Source organism: Haliotis rubra, unplaced genomic scaffold, assembly GCF_003918875.1.
Source record: "Haliotis rubra isolate DU_JTF1 unplaced genomic scaffold, ASM391887v1 Scf164, whole genome shotgun sequence".
Classification (NCBI taxonomy): Eukaryota; Metazoa; Mollusca; class Gastropoda; order Lepetellida; family Haliotidae; genus Haliotis; species Haliotis rubra.
Window position 1 is genome coordinate 539327 of NW_025765603.1, and position 23465 is coordinate 562791.

Here is a 23465-nt window from a genome sequence, read left to right on the forward strand (position 1 = left end):
GAGGCTTGTAGCAGTTAGTCGAGTGAGTGGGAGGGGGCTTGCGGCAGACCACGGTCGGTGAGAGTGGGAAAGGGCTTGTGACAGATACACAGTCCCGGTGAGGTGGGGAGGATTGGCGGACAGATACTTGTGTCAGATACAGTGAGTGGGGGGGGCTTGTGACAGATACAGTCAGTGAGTAGCGGTTAGGGAGTGGGAGGGGCTTGTGACAGATACAGTCAGTGAGTGGGGAGGGAAGATTACAGACTGGGGAGGCAGTGAGATACAGTCGGTAGGGGGAGGGGCTTGTGACAGGTACAGTCAGTGAGTGGGAAGGACTTTGTAGTGGCAGGCACGACAGTCAGTGAGTGGGAGGGCTTGCTTGACGACAGAGGTAGTGGGAGGGACTTTGTGGAGAAATACAGTCAGTGAGTGGGAGGGCTTGTGACAGATACAGTGGGGTGAGGCTTGCTTGGTTGAGTCGAGAGTGAGTGGGAGAGGGCTTTTGACAGACAGTCAGTGAGTGGGAAGGGGCTTTGTGACAGATACAGTCAGTGAGTGGGAGGGCTTGTGACAGACAGTCAGTGAGAGTGGGAGGGGCTTGAAGCAGATACAGTCAGGTGAGTGTGTGGGAGGGCTTTTGACCAGACAGTCAGTGAGGTGGGAGGGCTTGTGACAGATACAGTCAGTCCAGTGAGTGGGAGGAACGTGACAGATACAGTCAGTCAGTGGGTGAGGAGCTTGTGACAGTCAGTCAGTCAGTGGGGAGGAGCTTGTGGCAGGAATACAGGTCAGAGTGAGTGGGGAGGATTGTGACAGGAATACAGTCAGTCAGTGAGTGGGAGGGACTTGCAGACAGATACAGTCAGTGAGTGGGAGGGCTTGTGACAGAATACAGTCAGTGGGTGGGAGGGGCTTTGACAGACAGTCAGTGAGTGGGAGGAGCTTGTGACAGATACAGTCAGTGAGTGGGAGGGGCTTGTGACAGATACAGTCAGTCAGTGAAGTGGGAGGGTCTTGTGACAGGAATACAGTCAGTGAGTGGGAGGGGCTTGTGACAGATACAGTCAGTCAGTGGGAGGAGATTGCTGACAGATACAGTCAGTGAGTGGGGAGGGGCTTGTGACAGACAGTCCAGTGAGTGGGGAGGGCTTGTGACAGATACAGTCAGTCAGTGGGGAGGGACTTGTGACAGATACAGTCGGTGGGTGGGAGGGGCTTTTGACGGGACAGTCAGTGAGTGGGAGGGCTTGTGACAGATACAGTCAGTCAGTGGGAGGGGCTTGTGGCAGATACAGTCAGTCCAGTGAGTGGGAGGGTCTTGTGACAGATACAGTCAGTGAAGTGGGAGGGGGCTTGTGACAGATACAGTCCCAGTCAGTGGGAGAGGGATTGTGACAGATACAGTCAGTGAGTGGGGGGGGCTTGTGACAGACAGTCAGTGAGTGGGAGAGGCTTGTGACAGATACAGTCAGTCAGTGGGAGGGACTTGTGACAGATACAGTCAGTGTGAGTGGGAGGAGGGCTTGTGACAGATACAGTCGAGAGTGAGTGCAGGAGGGGGCTTGTGACAGATACAGTCAGTGGGTGAGGCTTGGCAGACGAAGGTTGAGTCAGTGAGTGGGAGGGGCTTGTGACAGGATACAGTCAGTGAGTGGGGAAGGGCTTGTGACAGATAGTCAACAGCGTGAGAGACGGTCAGTGAGTGGGAGGGGGCTTGTGACAGATACAGTCAGTGAGTGGGAGGGGCTTGTGACAGATACAGTCAGTGAGTGGGAGGGACTTGTGACAGATACAGTGGGTGAGGGCTTGTGAGCAGTTACAGTCCAGTCAGTGGGAGGGCTTGTGACAGTCAGTCGAGAGTGAGTGGGGAGGCTTGTGACAGGCACAGTCAGTCAGTGGGAGGGAGCTTGTGACAGACAGTCAGTGAGTGGGAGGGAGGCTTGTGACAGATACAGTCAGTGAGTGGAGGAGGGGTCTTGTGACAGATACAGTCAGTGAAGTGGGGGAGAGGAGCTTGTGACAGATAGAGTCAGTGAGTGGGAGGGGCTTTTGACAGACAGTCAGTGAGTGGGAGGGAGCTTGTGACAGATACAGTCAGTCAGTGGGTGAGGCTTGCTGACAGTCAGTCAGTGAGTGGGAGGGAGCTTGTGACAGATACAGTCAGTGAGTGGGAGGAGCTTGTGACAGATACAGTAAGTGAGAGTGGGAGGGGCTTTGTGACAGATACAGTCAGTCAGTGAGTGGGAGAGACTTGTGACAGATACAGTCAGTCAGTGGGTGAGGCTTGTGACAGTCAGTCAGTGAGTGAGGAGGGCTTGTGACAGATACAGTCAGTGGTGGGAGAGTGAGTGGGAGGATTGTGACAGATGACAGTCAGTCAGTGAGTAGGAGAGACTTGTGACAGATACAGTCAGTGAGTGGGAGGGGGCTTGTGACAGATACAGTCAGTCAGTGGGTGGGAGTGGTGGGGGAGCTTTTGACAGACAGTCAGTGAGTGGGAGGGGCTTGTGACAGATACAGTCAGTGAGTGGGAGAGGGCTTGTGAGCAGATACAGTCAGTGAGTGGAGGAGGTCTTGTGACAGATACAGTCAGTGAGTGGGAGGGCTTGTGACAGATACAGTCAGTGAGTGGGTGAGACTTGTGACAGACAGTCAGTGAGTGGGAAGGAGCTTGTGACAGATACAGTCAGTCAGTGGGAGGAGTTTGTGACATACAGTCAGTGAGTGGGAGGGCTTGTGACAGATACAGTCAGTCAGTGAGAGCTGAGGCTTGTGACAGATACAGTCAGTCAGTGAGTGGGAGGAGCTTGCTTGACAGATACAGTCAGTGAGTGGGAGAGCTTGTGACAGATACAGTAAGTGAGTGGGAGGGAGCTTGTGACAGATACAGTCAGTCAGTGGGTGAGGCTTGTGACAGTCAGTCAGTGAGTGGGAGGCTTGTGACAGATACAGTCAGTGAGTGGGGAGGAGCTTGTGACAGATACAGTAGAGTGAGTGGGAGGGCTTGTGACAGATACAGTCAGTCAGTGAGTAGGAGAGCTTGTGACAGATACAGTCAGTGAGTGGGAGGGGCTTGTGACAGATACAGTCAGTGAGTGGGAGAGCTTGTGACAGATACAGTAAGAGAGTGAGGGGAGGATTGCTTGTGACAGATACAGTCAGTCCAGTCAGTGAGTAGGAGAGACTTGTGACAGATACAGTCAGTGAGTGGGAGGGCTTGTGACAGATACAGTCAGTCAGTGGGAGGATTGTGACAGACAGATACAGTCAGTGAGAGTGGGAGGGCTTGTGACAGTACAGTCAGTGAGTGGGAGGGCTTGTGACAGATACAGTCAGTGAGTTGGGAGAGCTTGTGACAGATACAGTCCAGTGAGTGGGAGGGGAGTTGTCAGGACAGATACAGTCAGTGAGTGAGAGACTTGTGACAGATACAGTCAGTGAGTGGGAGGGGCTTGTGACAGATACAGTCAGTCCAGTGGGGTGAGGGCTTGTGACAGTCAGTCAGTGAGTGGGAGGGAGCTTGTGACAGATACAGTCAGTGAGTGGGAGGGGCTTGTGACAGATACAGTCAGTCAGTGAGTAGGAGAGACTTGTGACAGATACAGTCAGTGAGTGGGAGGGGCTTGTGACAGATACAGTCAGTCAGTGGGAGGGGCTTGTGACAGATACAGTCAGTGAGTGGGAGGGGCTTGTGACAGATACAGTCAGTGGGTGGGAGGGGCTTTTGACAGATACAGTCAGTGAGTGGGAGGGGCTTGTGACAGATACAGTCAGTGAGTGGGAGGGGCTTGTGACAGATACAGTCAGTGAGTGGGAGGGTCTTGTGACAGATACAGTCAGTGAGTGGGAGGGGCTTGTGACAGATAGAGTCAGTGAGTGGGAGGGGCTTTTGACAGACAGTCAGTGAGTGGGAGGGCTTGTGACAGATACAGTCAGTGAGTGGGAGGGACTTGTGACAGATACAGTCAGTGAGTGGGAGGGGCTTGTGACAGATACAGTCAGTGAGTGGGAGGGGCTTGTGACAGATACAGTCAGTGGGTGAGGCTTGTAGCAGTTAGTCAGTGAGTGGGAGGGGCTTGTGACAGAGTCAGTGAGTGGGAAGGGCTTGTGACAGATACAGTCAGTGAGTGGGAGGGGCTTGATACAGTCAGTGAGTGGGAGGGGCTTGTGACAGATACAGTCAGTGAGTGGGAGGGGCTTGTGACAGATACAGTCAGTGAGTGGGAGGGGCTTGTGACAGATACAGTCAGTGAGTGGGAGGGGCTTGTGACAGATACAGTCAGTGAGTGGGAGGGGCTTGTGACAGACAGTCAGTGAGTGGGAGGGGCTTGTGACAGATACACAGTGAGTGGGAGGGACTTGTGACAGATACAGTCAGTGAGTGGGAGGGGCTTGTGACAGATACAGTCAGTGAGTGGGAGGGGCTTGTAGACAGATACAGTCAGTGGGTGGGAGGGGCTTGTGACAGACAGTCAGTGAGTGGGAGGGGCTTGTGACAGATACAGTCAGTGAGTGGGAGGGGCTTGTGACAGACAGTCAGTGAGGAGGGACTGTATCTGTCACAACCTCCTTCCTGCTCATCAAATATAATATAATCAGAATAATCTAGCTTAACAATTACCAACAAATCTATTGACCCATGTCAACACCTTCTATGTCTATGTTTTGATGTTAATATTTAAATCAAATCCTTCTGTACATCCCCCCTGCCCCCTCCGAGAGTAACGTACCCATCATCGTCTGTGATGAGTTTCCCGTAGAGTCCCTTGATGATAACCAGTCCTCCCTTCTTCTCCTCCGCCTCCAGACTCCTCTCCACTGTCTCCTTCATCAGCTCAACCTACACAAAACATTGTCATATGTTGTCAAATATTTTGAGAAGTCTATCCAGCAAAAGAACAATGGGTAAATATATCTCACAGTAAGCAATCCAGCTCATTGGCTTTACTTCTAATATTCAATCCATATCAGAAGATGTGAGCTCTTCGATGCAGGAAACTACACACCAGCTTTGATGAATTAGTCAGTGAGTAAGTAAGGTTTTATGTCTATTTTAGCAATATTCCAGCAATATCGTGGCATGGGGATATCAGAAATTGTACCCATGTTGGAAATTGAACCCGAATCTTCAGGGTGATGAGCGAAAGCTTTAACCACTAGGCTGCTCCACTGCCCTCAGCTTTGATGAAATCACGAACACCCATATAGTGCTGAATCAATATAGATGATCATCATGGTGCCTGGGACTGGAACCCAGGTACTCCTAGCACACCCCAATCACACGACTACTTGGTATCTCCTTACAGAGGAGCTACACCACTCCATACTACCCATCTGTCTACTCACAGCGGCCTCAGCCTCTGTTTTCCTCTGAGCCAGTTTCTCTGAGTGCTCCTTCCTTGTCTTCTCTAACTCCCTGAATAAAAAAATACAGATTAAATATCTCAAAAATATTTCCACATTGACATCCAATTTTCAATGTTTAAGAATATCTTTGCTATTCAATGTAAGATTTAATCGTAATGTACTAAACAAATGCATTATCTCTGCTAAATTTTAGCTTAACCACGCTATCCCATTTTCACCAAGCAATCTCAAGCAAGATGACAAGATGACAAGATGACACTAAGATGACAAGATGACACTAAGATGACACTAAGATGACTCCATACTTTAACCATGGCCTATAATCATCATAGCACTAAGATCGCTTTGTGGAACAATGAGTGAGTGAGTTTAGTTTTACGCCGCTTTTTTTAGCAATATTCCAGCAATATCACGGCGGGGGACATCAGAAATGGGCTTCACACATTTTACCCATGTGGGGAATCGAACCCGGGTCGTCGGCGTGATGAGCGAATGCTTTAACCACGAGGCTACCCCACCGCCCCTCTTGTGGAACAGGGTCCTTCTATTCTTTAGGTGTACTACCATTATGCCATTAGTTGGTTGCTTTGTTGTTTAACGCCGCACTCAGCAATACTTCAGTTATATGGCGGCAGTCTGTAAATAATCGAGTCTGGACCAGACAATCCAGTGAACAAAAGCATGAGCATTGATCTACGCAACTGGAATACGATGACATGTGTCAACCAAGTCAGCAAACCTGACCACCCGATCTCATTAGTGGCCTTTTACGACAAGCATGGGTTGCTGAACACCAATTCTAACCTAAATTTTCCAAGGTTTGTGCCATTACAGTAACATTATGACCAGGCAATTCATGTCATTCTTAGTGTATGCATTTCTCTTGGTGTACTATTACCTAAACAACCATATTTACTCAGTGTCAACCTACTTTTCTTTCTGCTGTCTCAGGAAAGGGTTGACGATGAGGTTGCGGACAACAAAGAAGGCAACTACAGGAAGAACGGTTCCATAGAATACAGCTGATGGAGACAATGTCTCAGACAAGTGGATGGGGAACAAGAATGTTTGAGTACCGCGAAACAATCTGGAAACAAGATTTTCCTATAGGTAACATACCAGACAAACACAGCATTAGTGAGAGCTTAAAATGAAACATTTATTGATTCAAAACCTGTGCTTGGATGTCTTAAATGATATTTTAACATGATATTCTTGCAAAAATACTGTCAGAGGAACCACTTTTTTTTCATTCTGAAAACTTTCTAGTGACACCTTTAATTACTATATTCTTGAAAATAATTAGAGAGGAACCACTGGACAAAAAGGACTTTGCCAGATACTCCCTGAAAACTGAATTTACATGTGAATGTATTCCTGCATGTTTTCAGACAATAACTTGAGACTGAACTGAAACGAGTAAAGTAATATGCTGAGTGTAACAGGAAAAACATTACCAATTTCTTAAAACTTTGAGTGCTTAATACTCAAGTATGCATGATACATAAACAGTAGTGATAACCCTGAAGTCATGATTCTGAATCTGACAATCCAGTGATTGATATTGAGAACAATGATCCATGTCACTGGGGCACTATGACAGTCAATCAATCAACCCACCATGACAGCCTTCCTGGTCTATTAAATATTACCCAATATATCAAGCACAGGTTGCTGAGGACCTATTGTAACCAGACTTCCTAAGGAATTTCTACAAAAGAAAGTATGGTGTGTACTGACTTGACTCTGAGGTGGATGCCTTGCGGGAGGCTGATCCCCATCGTGGCACCCAGGAAGCTGAACTGGGTGATCTTCTTCTCAAAACCATACTCTAGCAGGTAACCATGAGAACCAATTCTGAAAAAAAAGAATTTGAGGTTCTAAAGATCAGGATTACAAGGATGTCATTTAATGCTGCAGTTAGCAATATCCTAGCTGTTTGATGGAGGATCAAAATATTCAGATAAAGAAACTCCATGATGGAAAACATGAGCAGTCATCATTGCATGATGATTACCCCAATTAGCTAATCCCAGAGCCTGGCCTATTCAGTCACCCCTTACAGACATAGAACAAATACAAAGCTGTGGATACAAAGAGTGAGTGAGTGAGTGAAAGAGTGAGTGAGGGTGGTTGAGTGAGTTTTCTGAGTGGTTGAGTGATTGGTTGAGTGATTGGTTGATTGGTTGATTGGTTGAGTGGTTGAGTGAGTGAGTGAGTGAGTGAGTGAGTGAGTGAGTGAGTGAGTGAGTGAGTGAGTGAGTGAGTGAGTGAGTGAGTACTTACTTTACAGCAACTCTGAGCTTGGCCTCGTGCTCCTGGAACTTCCTTGTCACACTGGCCTGAATGTGCCATGACTTCCTCATGCCCATCTACACATAGGACAACAAACTCATTTCTTCAATTCAGTTTCATCAACTGCATCCTCCTGTTCGCAATTCTTTCAAGCATAATGGATCTTTATGCAGCAAATTAACAGAGTACTGGCTCATCTCGTCAAATAACCAGTCTACTTCATCCAGGCACCCCGTACAGGGTATAATTGTTCAACAAGACTGACTGACTGAGTTTTGGTTTACACCGCTTTTAGCAATATTCCAGCAACATCACAGCGGGGGACACCAGAAATGGGCTTCACACATTGTACCCATGTGGGAATTCGAACCCGGGTCTTCGGCGTGACGAGCCAACGCTTTAACCACTAGGCTACCCCACCGCCCCCTGTTCAACAAGAAGTTCTTAGAAATGGACAGATCACAAAGTTTACACTGTTCTTGCAAAACAACTTCTTTGATATACTTTCATAGCAACAAAACTTTCTTGTCAATGGCAAGAAAATCTATACGTAAACATTGTCATAATAGTATAAGAGATATGTAATCAGAAAAATCTTGTATTTAGCATGTGTAGTCTGCCTCACAATTTGACAGAAGAAACAAGGGAGGCAACTCTTGCCTGTTCCTGTGTAGAGTAAAAAGTCGTTTGTTAGTTGAAGAGAAAATACTAGACCAGAACATGAGAGAAATGTTATGAGAAAAGCAAATGGTGTAATTAGTATGTATAGTCTTCCTGGCATTATGACAGCAGACGTAAAAAAAGAGGATAACACTTTCCAGCTCCTGTGTGGAGTAAAAATTATTTTTGTCTGGATATTATTTGATCTAAGAAGCATACAATTCTTTATTTCAGATACTGGTTGCCTTCATGTTATGTATCAAAGTTAGAAAACCTGGAGTACTCACCATCAGCATCAGTGCACTATGGTACTTTTGGGAGTCGTACACCAAGGCTGTTGTCATGGACGACTGGAAGCCCATGTTCCATGTCATACGGCCTTGGAGATGGCGGTCAAACTGATATGCTATTGCTAAAGAAAGGAATATTTTAAACATTAACTCCAAAATATATGATATGGGATCTGTATAAATATAAATGTGATGAACTTTGTTGAATAGTTATGTTAATATGTTACTTGATCTGTTCATGAGGAAAGGAATGCTCTTTCCAACACAAGCATGTTTTGGACTTCAACCAATTGTATACTACTAAGTAGAAGTTGAAAAGCACACGATTCTTTTATACAACTATTGTTAATCTCCCATGGCATGACAGACAGTCACGTTACTATAGTTAGAATGAGGTTCTCTTTACTTCATTTCAAGGAGTAAGGATGTGAAGCTATGTGCTGATTCAAACATCACCAGCACAGAATTTTCTTCGATTCCCATGGCCTAATTCTCCCTGTTATACCACAAGCCTGACTTACTTGATGAGAGTACCGGCCGGAGTGATCTGGACGTCCCCTGTAGAGATGCTGCACACGTGCCGTAGCTGAAAGACAAACAGAATCTGAAAGCATTCAGCAACATCCTGCATATAATACAGTGAGTTATTATCCCTGCCTCTCAAATTTCAACCTAAATTCACATATATTTTTTTAACTGGTTCTATGCAATACAGTAAAAATTATTCTGCGTAAATTCTTAATAAATACCCAATCCTTTACATGAACCAAAGGAACTGAGTATCGAGTATCCCCAGCAGTTAGTATCATGCATCAGTTCAAGGTCCTTAAAGATGTCTGGAGGTCTGTTTTTAGTATTTCTAAAAGAGTTTTTCTTCAAAATGTAAACGATTTAATTTGACTCTCCAATTCAAAAAGGGTATCCTGGGTCATAAATGTGAAATGTGCATATATTACACACAAATGTATAGAACAATGCAAAAACATATTGCATCCGAAACATGAACATTGATATTCATTGTAACCGGTGTGGACTAAAAAATATAAGGATACTGTTATTACTCTTCACCATTTTATTACAATAGAAGATCTTCATATTTCCTGCCGGGACCATTGCAAATAATTATTGGGGCCCCTGGGCCCCTAGATTTGTAGATAGGTTAGTGCAAAGAATGCTAAAGGATTTTACCCTATCGTACAGAAACCACTTTACCATAGAGCTCTATAGGGCAGTTCAACAAAATACACACTCCTACTAGCAGACATCCTTCACCTAATTTGTAGGGTACAGTCTCAGGCAGGCCAGGTTGCCAGGGATCACATCTTTAGTTGAAGAAGCTGTGCATATATTTAATAGTTACATTCAGAAATATCATCATAATGGTATCTTACCATCTTCGAGTTAACTGCCGAAAACCTTTAATACTTCCTCCAAGGCCATTTCCAAATACAGTCTCAAGCTGGAATAACATTCAAAGTTCAATATATTGTCATCAGTAAATTGTCAGTGCATAACAAATACAATACATCCATGTTCTATGACATTCTCTTCCCACAGATGTTCCTCAAGTCATATCTTCCCATGTACCTCTCTTCTAATACAGCCATATTTCCCAGTTCTTGTAAAACTTCCTAGCGGCAAAAATCGCAACACAAATTATCTCCCTTCTTTCTATCCAATCAGAACACGTGTTACATCGACTTAGGTCCAATGTGGCGATCCCAATCCCTGTCTCTTGTGGATATTCCTTCCTAACACTTGCTTAACTTGACCAATACAAGCAAATGTGGGGCCACAAATATCCCTCCTCTGCCAGGGACTGGTGTTGATGTGACACAAGATAATTGATGACCAGCTTGTCTGAGATGGAGACGCCATTGATCCTCCATTACATGACTGAGTTCTGTCTAAAATAAACATTTGTGCATCGCGCAGGGGAAGAGGTTGTAGCTTTCCCGAAGGATACGGTAATTACTGAGGCTTTGTGAATGATCACTTTTGAAACAACGTCGCTGATTACACAACTAAATCTGGTTGCAACCAATCACGAATCGTGAACACTTGCACCATGAAAGGTTTGTATTAGAACAGAGTTACGTGGGAAGATAAGACTTGAGTAACCTCTGTGGGAAGAGAATGGTTCTATGACTGTGCACAATAGAATTGAACAAATAGAAACATGAGAAAAGCGAATTTCAACATGAAATCTGAAGACAGGCTGGAAATAATCTCAAAGTAGCATTCATATGATAAACAGAACTAACAGTGTCTCCACTGTCTGCACTACTTGCCTCCATCCAACCCTTGTCTGAGGTCAGCCTCCGCCATGATGCGACAAACGCCCCTGATCCGGTGCCGTTCTGTGTCGAGAGATTCCCCGAGATGATGGCGGTATCTTTCACTGTCAGCGGACATTCTACAGACTGGGAGATGCTCATACTGCTCATCTCTATCACTGTGCTCTGCCTGCAGGAATATCAACATGGAGTATATTCTTTTATTACCCACGTGGTCAACGTATTGGTAGTTGCATACTAATCTCGTACGTCACACGAGTGTCGTATCGCGTTGACCTGTGTCGTAACGACTTGACCTGAGATTCTAACGATTTGATTGGATAACCGATGACCTCTCAATTAGGTCACATTCTGACGTAACTATTTTTTCATTCATAACAAACACGTGAATTCATTCATTCTACAACTTAAATGCATCGTGGGAATGTAAACATTGCGAACGTTGCCGTGTCGCTGCCTGCGGGAATATCAACATGGAGTACTGTAAACGTATTATATTTCGCGCAGGTTTTATTTTCCCGCTTTTCGCGCTAAACATTTTAGCGCGAAAATTTATACACCGCGAATAAACCTGTAATTCATACCAGGTCATTCATACATCAAGTTTGAAGACAGAAATCTACGGGAATCTTAAAATGACGACTGATAGCAGCAAAAAGAATCACACTTAACTGTTGCTGAAATGGATTTCCAAAAACATAATTAAATAATGAGCCAAATCCCATCGCCGAATTAGCGAAAACAGCAATGTGTGTTGTGGCCGCCATGGAAATTGGTCACATGACAGATGGTTTGATACAAAACGGATTACCATGAAACGACTCGGAAAGAAATAATACAGCAGTATTTTATTTATTCATTTAGATTTTATTTACCAGTACATCATGAAGCGAATAGTCACTTAACACTCAATCATCTCATTCACAACAACCCGGCTTGTTTGAAATCACAAAAAGCTTCATATACAGTAGAAGTTAATTCGTCAGATCATCAGAATTCGGAACATAAGACTGATGTGTTTTTCATCTCTTCCGGAGTAAACGGATTACTGTGTACTAGTATATCGCACAGATAGGGATTTCCTGTGAGTAAGCAATTAACGCCGCCCGACAGGTTAAGCCACTCTGTTTGTTTTCACTGCTATTAGTGGCGACCAAAGAGACAGCTGGCAGTTCTGGCAATTACTGATTGCGCGAATAATTGACCGCGCGATGTAGTCTAAACTGTCAATTCCGCGAAAATTGCACCACGCGAAAATAAGTACATTTACAGTATATTCTTATATCTAGCACTGTGCTCTGCCTGCAGGAATATCAACATCGAGTATACACTTATATCTATCACTGTCCTCTGCCTGCAGGAATATCAACATGGAGTATACGCTTATATCTATCATAGTGCTCTGCCTACAGGAATATCAACATGGAGTATACACTTATATCTATCACTGTGCTCTGCCTGCAGGAATATCAACATGGAGTATATGCTAATATCTATCACTGTGCTCTGCCTGCAGGAATATCAACATGGAGTATATTCTTATATCTATCACTGTGCTCTGCCTGCGGGAATATCAACATGGAGTATACGCTTATATCTATCACTGTGCTCTGCCTGCAGGAATATCAACATGGAGTATACGCTTATATCTATCACTGTGCTCTGCCTGCGGGAATATCAACATGGAGTATATTCTTATATCTATCATAGTGCTCTGCCTGCAGGAATATCAACATGGAGTATCACGGCTTATATCTATCACTGTGCTTATATTTATCACTGTGGCCAGCAGGAATATCAACATCGAGTGAGTATATTCTCTTATATCTATCACTGTGCTCTAGGAATATCAACATGGACTATATTCTTATATCTATCACTGTGCTCTGCCTGCAGGAATATCAACATGGAGTATACACTTATATCTAGCACTGAGCTCTGCCTGGGCGGAATATCAACATTGAGTATATTCTTATATCTATCACTGTGCTCTGCCTGCAGGAATATTAACATGGAGTATATTCTTATATCTATCACTGTGCTCTGCCTGCAGGAATATCAACATGGAGTATATTCTATATCTATCACGTCTCCGCCTGCAGGAATATCAACATGGAATATACTTATATCTAGCACTGTGCTCTGCCTGCAGGAATATCAACATGGAGTATATTCTTATATCTATCACTGTGCTCTGCCTGCAGGAATATCAACATGGAGTATACACTTATATCTAGCACTGTGCTCTGCCTGTGGGAATATCAACATGGAGTATATTCTTATATCTATCACTGTGCTCTGCCTGCAGGAATATTCAACATGGAGTATATTCTTATATCTATCACTGTGCTCTGCCTGCAGGAATATCAACATGGAGTATATTCTTATATCTATCACTGTGCTCTGCCTGCAGGAATATCAACATGGAGTATACGCTTATATCTATCACTGTGCTTATATTTATCACTGTGCTCTGCCAGCAGGAATATCAACATGGAGTATATTCTTATATCTATCACTGTGCTCTGCCCGCGGGAATATCAACATGGACTATATTCTTATATCTATCACTGTGCTCTGCCTGCAGGAATATCAACATGGAGTATACACTTATATCTAGCACTGAGCTCTGCCTGCGGGAATATCAACATTGAGTATATTCTTATATCTATCACTGTGCTCTGCCTGCAGGAATATTAACATGGAGTATATTCTTATATCTATCACTGTGCTCTGCCTGCAGGAATATCAACATGGAGTATATTCTTATATCTATCACTGTCCTCTGCCTGCAGGAATATCAACATGGAATATACACTTATATCTAGCACTGTGCTCTGCCTGCAGGAATATCAACATGGAGTATATTCTTATATCTATCACTGTGCTCTGCCTGCGGGAATATCAACATGGAGTATACACTTATATCTAGCACTGTGCTCTGCCTGTGGGAATATCAACATGGAGTATATTCTTATATCTATCACTGTGCTCTGCCTGCAGGAATATCAACATGGAATATACACTTATATCTATCACTGTGCTCTGCCTGCGGGAATATCAACATGGAGTATATTCTTATATCTATCACCATGCTCTGCCTGCAGGAAATCAACATGGAGTATATTCTTATATCTATCACTGTGCTCTGCCTGCAGGAATATCAACATGGAGTATATTCTTATATCTATCACTGTGCTCTGCCTGCAGGAATATCAACATGGAGTATACACTTATATCTATCACTGTCCTCTGCCTGCAGGAATATCAACATGGAGTATATTCTTATATCTATCACTGTGCTCTGCCTGCAGGAATATCAACATTGAGTATACGCTTATATCTATCACTCTGCTCTGCCTGCGGGAATATCAACATGGAGTATATTCTTATATCTATCACTGTGCTCTGCCAGCAGGAATATCAACATGGAGTATACGCTTTTATCTATCACTGTGCTCTGCCTGCAGGAATATCAACATTGAGTATATTCTTATATCTATCACTGTGCTCTGCCTGCAGGAATATCAATATGGAGTATACGCTTATATCTATCACTGTGCTCTGCCTGAAGGAATATCAACATTGAGTATACGCTCATATCTATCACTGTGCTCTGCCTGCGGGAATATCAAGATCGAGTATAGGCTCATATCTATCACTGTGCTCTGCCTGCAGGAATATCAACATCGAGTATACACTTATATCTATCACTGTGCTCTGCCTGCAGGAATATCAACATCGAGTATGCACATATCTATCACTGTGCTCTGCCTGCAGGAATATCAACATGGAGTATACGCTTATATCTATCACTGTGCTCTGCCTGAAGGAATATCAACATGGAGTATATTCTTATATCTATCACTGTGCTCTGCCTGCAGGAATATCAACATGGAGTATACACTTATATCTATCACTGTGCTCTGCCTGCAGGAATATCAACATCGAGTATATGCTCATATCTATCACTGTGCTCTGCCAGCAGGAATATCAACATGGAGTATACGCTTATATCTATCACTGTGCTCTGCCTGCAGGAATATCAACATCGAGTATACGCTCATATCTATCACTGTGCTCTGCCTGCAGGAATATCAACATGGAGTATACTCTTATTCTTGTCAATATTGCAGAGTCACAGCTTGACACTTGAGTAGACCACTCCAGTGGAAACAATGAGAGAGTTTAGTTCTAAGTTGCGTTCAGCAATATTCCAGTAATATCATTGTGGGCAATATCAGAAATGGGCTTCACACATTGCACCCATGTGGGGATTCAAACTCGGGTCTTCAGCATGACGAGCGAACACTTTAACCACTAGGCTACCCCACCACCCACTTGCTGATTCAAAAGCAAGTGGGTGACGATGAGAAGGTCCTTTTATACTGATAAGGTTTATGTACAGATTAGCATTTTTCAGAAGTCAAATACACCATCTCAAAACGAACAAGTGGTGCTACTCTCTGTACATGTGAGAAATTCAACCTAACTCTTTGATCAGACAATCAGGCACTTGATGACCTACACAAGCCAGTAGAAAACATTGAGAAATATTTCCTGTACATACCCATAGTCAGGATCAGAGTCATAGTCACCGTAACTGTCGAACAGATCAGTTGCATTGATTCCGACAGTGACATTTCCCTGTAATGAAAAGCAACAATATATTTATACGGGTTGCAAACCAAATTAAGAAAGATACCATTTCCGGGATATCATGGACGGGGGCATTGCATGGTGTATGGACAGCAAGTCTTCATGGATGAGAATGGTATATGAACAGGAAGGCTGCACCGATGGGAACAGTGTATAGATGAGAAGGTGGAATGGATGGGAAGACAATATATGAAAAGCATGTATGAATGGGAAGGATGGGTGGGGCGTCATGACACTCACCCTGGGGTTTGTTCTCTGTTGAAGACGTCTCTCTTCCCTTTCCCGTTGGAGACGCTCATACTCCGCGATAATCTCAGCTGGAGACTTGGTCCGTGATATAACCTGGTTAACATATGATAAACTGAATGAAATGAATTGAATGAATGACAATCCCAAAGGACATTCAAATTTAACTGAGCAAGTATGGTTTTATGCCGCTTTTAGCACTATTCCAGCAATATCACGGCAGGGGACACCTGAAATGGGCTTCACACCTTGTACCAATGTGGGGAATTGAAAGGGGTCTTTGGCATGACGAGCGGATGCTTTAACCACTAGGATATCCCACCGCCCTTCAAATTTAACTTATGCAACTTGTTTTTAACATTAAGTCATTGCACACTGTTGCTATACAGGTAGTCAAGGTGAGGTGGACCTTTCGTAAATCATGAAATCCAGACAACACAATCCACCAATGATCCACCCAGTCAGGGTACACAGACCAAGAACAATGACAATTATTATGGATATACAAGCAAGTGACACGTGCTTGACAACGACATTAGAACCTATGTCGAAACGTCGCCTCAACAGAATAAAAGAAGTTGTATATCCATAATAATTGTCATTATTCTTCATCAACTCAACTTCCAAAATGCACATCAAAGAAGTTACACGGACCAAGTCAATAGAAAACATGTTAGTTAGTTAGAAACAAGATATGTTACTTTTGCGTTTGAGTATAAGTTAAAGGGCACAAGCATCTCACCTCCAAACCTTCTGTCTCAAGACCTTTCTCTCCATACATGTCATAGATTGCCCTCTTGTGTCGGTCCTTTAAAACTAGAGACAAGAAACATAGGCACTCCGTGTTAAATCTACAATGACCATGTTAAGTTTTAAATTAAAGTTGGAGAAATAACTGACTGACTGCCTGACTGAGTTTAGTCTTACGCCACTTTTAGCAATATTCCAGCAACATCACGGAGGGGGACACCAGAAATGAGCTTCACACATTGTGCCCATGTGGGGATTCGAACCCAGGTCTTCGGCGTGACGAGCCAACGCTTTAACCATTAGGCTACCCCACCGCCCCGGAGAAATAACTACCTTTTACACTTTTACAGCTGGAAATTAGCCTTTCTCATGTCCCCAAAAAATGTTAATAGGAAAATCAAGACAAAATAATTATTTGTTTGTTCAACAGCAGTATTCTAGTCATATGAAGGCGACCAAAAAGAAATTAAAGCTGGGCCATCCAGTCACATCATGAGCATCAGTTTATGAGCATACACAAAGTGAGTGAGTGAGTTTAGTTTTACGCCACACTCAGCAATATTCCAGCTATATGGCGGCGGTCTGTAAATAATCGAGTCTGGACCAGACAATCCAGTGATCAACAGCATGAGCATCGATCTGCGCAACTGGGAACCGATGACAGTCAGCGAGCCTGACCACCCGACCCGTTAGTCGCCTGTTAAAACAAGCATGGGTTACTGAAGATCAATATTCCAACCCTGACCTTCACGGGTGCATACACAAAGTAGACGATATGGACCACCAGTTGTCAGACATTTTGTGGAAGCCGTCATGGGTGAGTGAGTTAGAGCACTGACTTTGTGTGCTGGTACCTGACTCTGAGAGTGTGGAATCCCTGATGTGTCTCAGCCCCTAACAAGTACTAGTAGTCACTACTAGAATCTGTACTTTACTGATTAATGTAATCCCATATGATATGTATAATGTGCTACATTTGACTGCCTCCTAAAGAGCATTGTGCATTCATCTTAGAGTTAGTTGACATACAACGTAGAGTTCGAGGGTCTTGAATAAAACCTGGGACTGTAACACTACAAACAGTACTAACACTGGCCCATGTCTAATTAACCTGAACCACATAACTGCCTTGTTTGATAAGCATAAGTTGCTGTTCACCTATTTGAAAACAGAATTCCCATGAGGAGAAAAGCATGCGTTGCTAGGCACCTCTCATAACCCCACAGAATCTCCATAGGGAGACAAGCTTAAGTTGCTAGGCACTTCTCTTAACACAGAATCCCTATAGAGAGACAAGCTTAAGTTGCTAGACACCTCTCTTAACCCCACAGAATCCCTACAGGGAGACAAGCTTAAGTTGCTAGACACCTCTCTTAACCCCACAGAATCCCTACAGGGAGACAAGCTTAAGTTGCTAGACACCTCTCTTAACCCCACAGAATCTCCATAGGGAGACAAGTTTAAGTTGCTAGACACCTCTCTTAACCCCACAGAATCCCTACAGGGAGACAAGCTTAAGTTGCTAGACACCTCTCTTAACCCCACAGAATCCCTATAGGGAGACAAGCTTAAGTTGCTAGACACCTCTCTTAACCCCACAGAATCCCTATAGGGAGACAAGCTTAAGTTGCTAGCACCTGTCTTAACCCCACAGAATCCCTATAGAGAGACAAACATAGGTTGCTAGCACCTCTCTTAACCCCACAGAATCCCTATAGAGAGACAAACATAGGTTGCTAGCACCTCTCTTAACCCCACAGAATCCCTACAGGGAGACAAGCTTAAGTTGCTAGACACCTCTCTTAACCCCACAGAATCCCTATAGGGAGACAAGCTTAAGTTGCTAGACACCTCTCTTAACCCCACAGAATCCCTATAGGGAGACAAGCTTAAGTTGCTAGCACCTGTCTTAACCCCACAGAATCCCTATAGAGAGACAAGCATAGGTTGCTAGCACCTCTCTTAACCCCACAGAATCCCTATAGAAAGACAAGCATAGGTTGCTAGCACCTCTCTTAACCCCACAGAATCCCTATAGAGAGACAAGCATAGGTTGCTAGCACCTCTCTTAACCCCACAGAATCCCTATAGGGAGACAAGCTTAAGTTGCTAGACACCTCTCTTAACCCCACAGAATCCCTATAGGGAGACAAGCTTAAGTTGCTAGCACCTGTCTTAACCCCACAGAATCCCTATAGAGAGACAAGCATAGGTTGCTAGCACCTCTCTTAACCCCACAGAATCCCTATAGAGAGACAAGCATAGGTTGCTAGCACCTCTCTTAACCCCACAGAATCCCTATAGAGAGACAAGCATAGGTTGCTAGCACCTCTCTTAACCCCACAGAATCCCTATAGAGAGACAAGCATAGGTTGCTAGCACCTCTCTTAACCCCACAGAATCCCTATAGAGAGACAAGCATAGGTTGCTAGCACCTCTCTTAACCCCACAGAATCCCTAAAGGGAGACAAGCTTAAGTTGTTAGCACCTCTCTTACACAGAATCCCCAAAGGGAAACAAGCATAAGTTGCTAGGGACCTATTCTGACACAGATTCATCACGAGGCGAGTTGCCTAGAGTTGCTTCACACCTCACGAGGGGACATGCATAACTTGTTGGGGGTGTATTCTAACACAGAATCCCCAAGGGTTGATGAGTATAAGTTGCTGGGGTGCATTTCTATCAAAGAATCCCCATCATGGAAGAATATAACAACAACCACAAAGACTACCAAACATGAGAACAAACCTTCATTTGCACGTTTAAGTTTGTTGAAGATAACTTCTGCCTTCTTCTTCTTCACTGGGTCTGTGTGTTTGTCAGGGTGGTAGGTCTTACTTAGTCGGCGGAAGGCATAGTTAATTTCATCTGTCGATGCCTGCAAAAAAGGTTCCAAGTTACAAAGTCCACAGCCAAAACATAATTACAGTCTTCGATATTCACACTATTCAGCTAACCCCAAACAATTAAATTCTGCTGAAGACCAGAAATATGGGACACAACAAAAGTACTGGAATCTGTACTTTACTAAGAAAGTGTAATCCCAAATATAACATATGTAACAAGAAAGAAGCTATTGATTGTAGTCCTCAATGACTGGAATCATTTCATTCCGAACCAGTTCTCATTGCTTCAATTTTACTATAGATTGGAACTGAATATGTTGACACTAATGGCGGAACACATACACCGACCCAGACCCCCATGGTACCAAAATTATCATGCCCATCCTGTTGCTACTGCGTCCGTATGTACCTTCAAGCTGTTAAAAACCAGGGTAGGTAACTCTACCACTACCTATGACACTGGTTGTCAAGATATAAATATGGAAACAATTCTTGCTCTTTATACCTGTATAACACGTCACGATATATGATACATAAACCAGATCCAGCGTGATTAGTTTTGTTCCAATGTCACATAACGTGACAACTCAAATGAACAGCTGATTGAGAAACTTGATTGATCAGTCAGTACGTAGCATTACCAAATGGTCAAATCAAATCCAAACAGTTTAGTTATTATCATATTTCAGAAGGACCGTAAAACAAGGTGGCAAAATTACTTTGTTAATCCAGAATTCCACTGCTTCTGATTTCAAACCAAAATCAGACTCATCTTGACATCATCATGATTACATCAGATATAATAAACATCACATGAGATTTCAGATTTGACCTATAGCTTTTACACCTTTAGTTGGAAGTGACATTTTAAAAGAAGTCTTACATCCGTAGACACATTCAAAAGCGAGTAAAAGTTTTCGGAGACCGGGTCCTCGTCGTCCTCCAAGGGCGCAGCCATTTTGTGGAAGTGATGTAACTGTGTATGCTACTATCCAAAGAACATATTTCAAGTTATTTATCGCTGTGCAATAAAAAACTAGAAACTATTTGTTTGGGTGTACGGGTAACTATCCTTTCGGTTATCAAAGAAATCAAAATAAAGTATTTAGGACATAGGTATATTTTATAATCATGTATAAAAGCAACGACGCCCCTTAGAGTTTTCGGGACAAGTCCCTAATTTACAAGATACGGTTTATTGGATTAGTTTCTTTTTAAGGCTTGGTGATTGACTAACATTTTGTCCGAGAAATAAATTTCCCTTAAATGAGAAATATATGTATATAAGATATTAAATATAATCCAAAACGTATCCCAGAAGAGGGGTGAATTCAGGTCTAGACTTGAGGCAAATAATTCAGGATTTTCTCACTTTTTTCTATGGTTAGCAACGAATTATGTACGTGTCTTGTTTATATGTGTATAAGTGTGTGTAGGTATATATATACAATGTACATGTATATCATCTATGTATCTGTATGTATGTACGTACGCCCCCATATATATGTATACACACAAACTTGTAACCGATGGTGAATAAAGAAAAAACAAATTATTGTATACTAGAGTTTAATTCATTCTCTAGGGTCTGGGTGCAGGATAGCTCGGTGTCTGAATGAGATTACTGAACGAATTGAAGATATTATTCATTTTTTATTGACACGAAGTGAATTAATAATATTAGAAAGTATGTGATGATATCATGACATGGATTATGCTATTAGTTAAAATTTCCATATCTATATTTTATCAAGAGTAGTATAGAATATCATATCAGTGCTGTTTTTATCAATTGTTCATATCCTTGAATGAGGAAACTTTTCTTGGTTTCACAAAATATGGTTAATCACCAATGTAAGTCTAGTCATTTTCACAATAATTACCAAGTTACTGACATAATTAATTCTCTTCATACTATCACTATGTACAGAATGATATCAGACAAAACTTTATTATTGCTTTCTTACTGATATCACGAAAATAAAAATATGTCCAAATAATTAATGATATCGTGAAATTAATTAATGCTATCATTTAAAAGACAGTACATCAGTTTTTATTATCATATTAACAATAAATAATTAGTTGCCAAATTGTCAAGGGTGACAATTAGTTTGAAGAGTTGTGTCCCTTTGCAGAGATAGGAACTTGTAATCGTGAGTTCGAATTCCAGATTCGCCTTTTCCCACACTGTCTCCCTAATGCTTAGGGCTGTCATTTACGACATAGTGAGGTGTGTTCCATTCCAAGTGTATGGCGATCTGCCATTTAACTAATCCTTTCTAGAGGAATATAATGATCTAGAGCTAGGCATTATGCATCTCGTTATAAATGTTCACGTCAAACATCTAGTCTCTGAAATGAAAATATTTTACAGAAACTGTTTCCTAAATTACATTCATCAAAATATAATAAAAATGACTCCGGAGACTTTCTTCATTTTCAAAATCAGTGGTAATCTAGACTTGTCTCATATTCTAGACTTGCATAGGCTCTATTGGATATATTAGTTTCAGTGTCTGACAAACTATTGATATCATTGTGAACATAGAGACAGAAACACAAAATGTATTTACAACCTGTGAGTGAATGAATGAAGTTTTATGCCACAGCTACATGGCCGCAGCCAGGACCTGAAACTGTGAAAATCTAGACTTGCCATATATTCTAGACTCGCATGGGCTATATTGGGAATATTTGTTTCAGGGTTTGTATAACACACTATAAATGTGCTATCTTGGTTTGTTTCCCCAACGTAAAGCAGGGGCAACACTGCAGTAAACGTTTTGTAGACTTAACGTCACTTTGTACTTTTCTCATATAGACATATTCGGCGTCATGCATTTTCTGTATAGTGAATCTTCAAAGCGGCGTAAACCCACTCACTCACTCTGAAATGGCTGATTGTGGGTTCGCTCTGCTTAGTCGCTTCATACCAATGCACGGTAACTAATCGTACGTGTTGTAACCATAGCAGGAGCTAAATGAGCGGACAAAACATAGACAACTCAGCTCGAATAAGAGCCCATATAATAAAATTATTATCATTATTATATGGTCTCTCCTCGAATTAAGTCAGTATACTAAGTCAGAGTGGGGAATACATGTTAAACTGCAACATAGTATAGTATGACCAGAAATTATAGAAAATTTCAGGAATATTTCTAGTATAAACAACCGTGACCAGCTTTCAAGTGCTTGGTTTCATTCAAGAGAGACAACTCCGTTAATCCTTTTTCGTTAGCCTTTGTTTACTTGCTAGCAGACGACATTTTCAGTGATCCTCAGTATGGATGATTTAGAGAAGAGGAAGTTGATTTTAGAGTATTATAACAGGGATATCAGATCAGCTAAAGTGATTTCAAGTAGAACAGGCATCCCTCTGTCCACTGTTTATCGTGTTTTGAAAAATATTGCAAATGGATATGGCATTGAGCACAAGGGAGGCGCAGGTAGGCCCTGAAAATTGACTGTCGGTGACAGGAGGCGGCTTGGTATTCTTGTTTCTAAAAATAAACGAAGGAGTTTAGAAAACTTAAGGCTGGATATGATTGATAGAGGAACTGTGGCTGTCTGTATAAGGAGACAATTAGAACTGAGCTGCATGCAATGGGTTGGAAGAAAAGTCGAGGAATTCTATCACCGATCATGAAACCTGAACAAAAGGAGCGAAGGTTGAACTGGTGCTTACAGCATAGACATTTTAACTGGGACAATGTGATTTTCTCAGATGAAAGTTCTGTGTGGCTGTTTCCTAATACACTGAAATTCTGGACCAAAAAAACTGAGAAACCTTTGTATCAGCTCCCAAAGTACAGTCCGAAATTTAACGTGTGGGGTGGCATATCTGTGTTAGGGGCAACGCCCCTCTGTGTATTTGAAGGGAATATGAACAGTGAGCGGTACACAGATATTCTCGAAGGACATTTACTTCCATCTGCTCACGTGTTCTATGGAAATTTTGGGATTTTCCAGCAGGACAACGACCCAAAACATCATTCAAAGCATTCACAGGCCTGGTTTCGGACCCAAAATATGACATTATTAGATTGGTCAAGCTATATCCCTGACCT

The 23465-nt window shown here is 42.7% G+C and overlaps 1 protein-coding gene across 1 annotated transcript in view; it reads right to left on the reverse strand.

Annotated features, from left to right (window-relative positions):
• Window positions 1-20356, reverse strand: part of LOC124271869 (dnaJ homolog subfamily C member 11-like) — a 29682-nt gene extending 9326 nt beyond the window's left edge. The window contains exons 1-14 of the mRNA XM_046707025.1: window positions 20276-20356; window positions 19295-19424; window positions 16539-16612; window positions 15791-15892; window positions 15462-15538; window positions 10886-11060; window positions 9986-10053; window positions 9116-9180; window positions 8592-8716; window positions 7636-7721; window positions 7090-7206; window positions 6281-6436; window positions 5329-5398; window positions 4713-4822 (exon numbers count right to left, since the gene is read on the reverse strand). Coding sequence (XP_046562981.1) covers window positions 4713-4822; window positions 5329-5398; window positions 6281-6436; window positions 7090-7206; window positions 7636-7721; window positions 8592-8716; window positions 9116-9180; window positions 9986-10053; window positions 10886-11060; window positions 15462-15538; window positions 15791-15892; window positions 16539-16612; window positions 19295-19424; window positions 20276-20350 — 1430 coding nt within the window. The 5' untranslated portion in view covers window positions 20351-20356. The remainder of the gene's footprint in view (window positions 1-4712; window positions 4823-5328; window positions 5399-6280; window positions 6437-7089; window positions 7207-7635; window positions 7722-8591; window positions 8717-9115; window positions 9181-9985; window positions 10054-10885; window positions 11061-15461; window positions 15539-15790; window positions 15893-16538; window positions 16613-19294; window positions 19425-20275) is intronic.
• Window positions 20357-23465: the final 3109 nt, after the last annotated feature.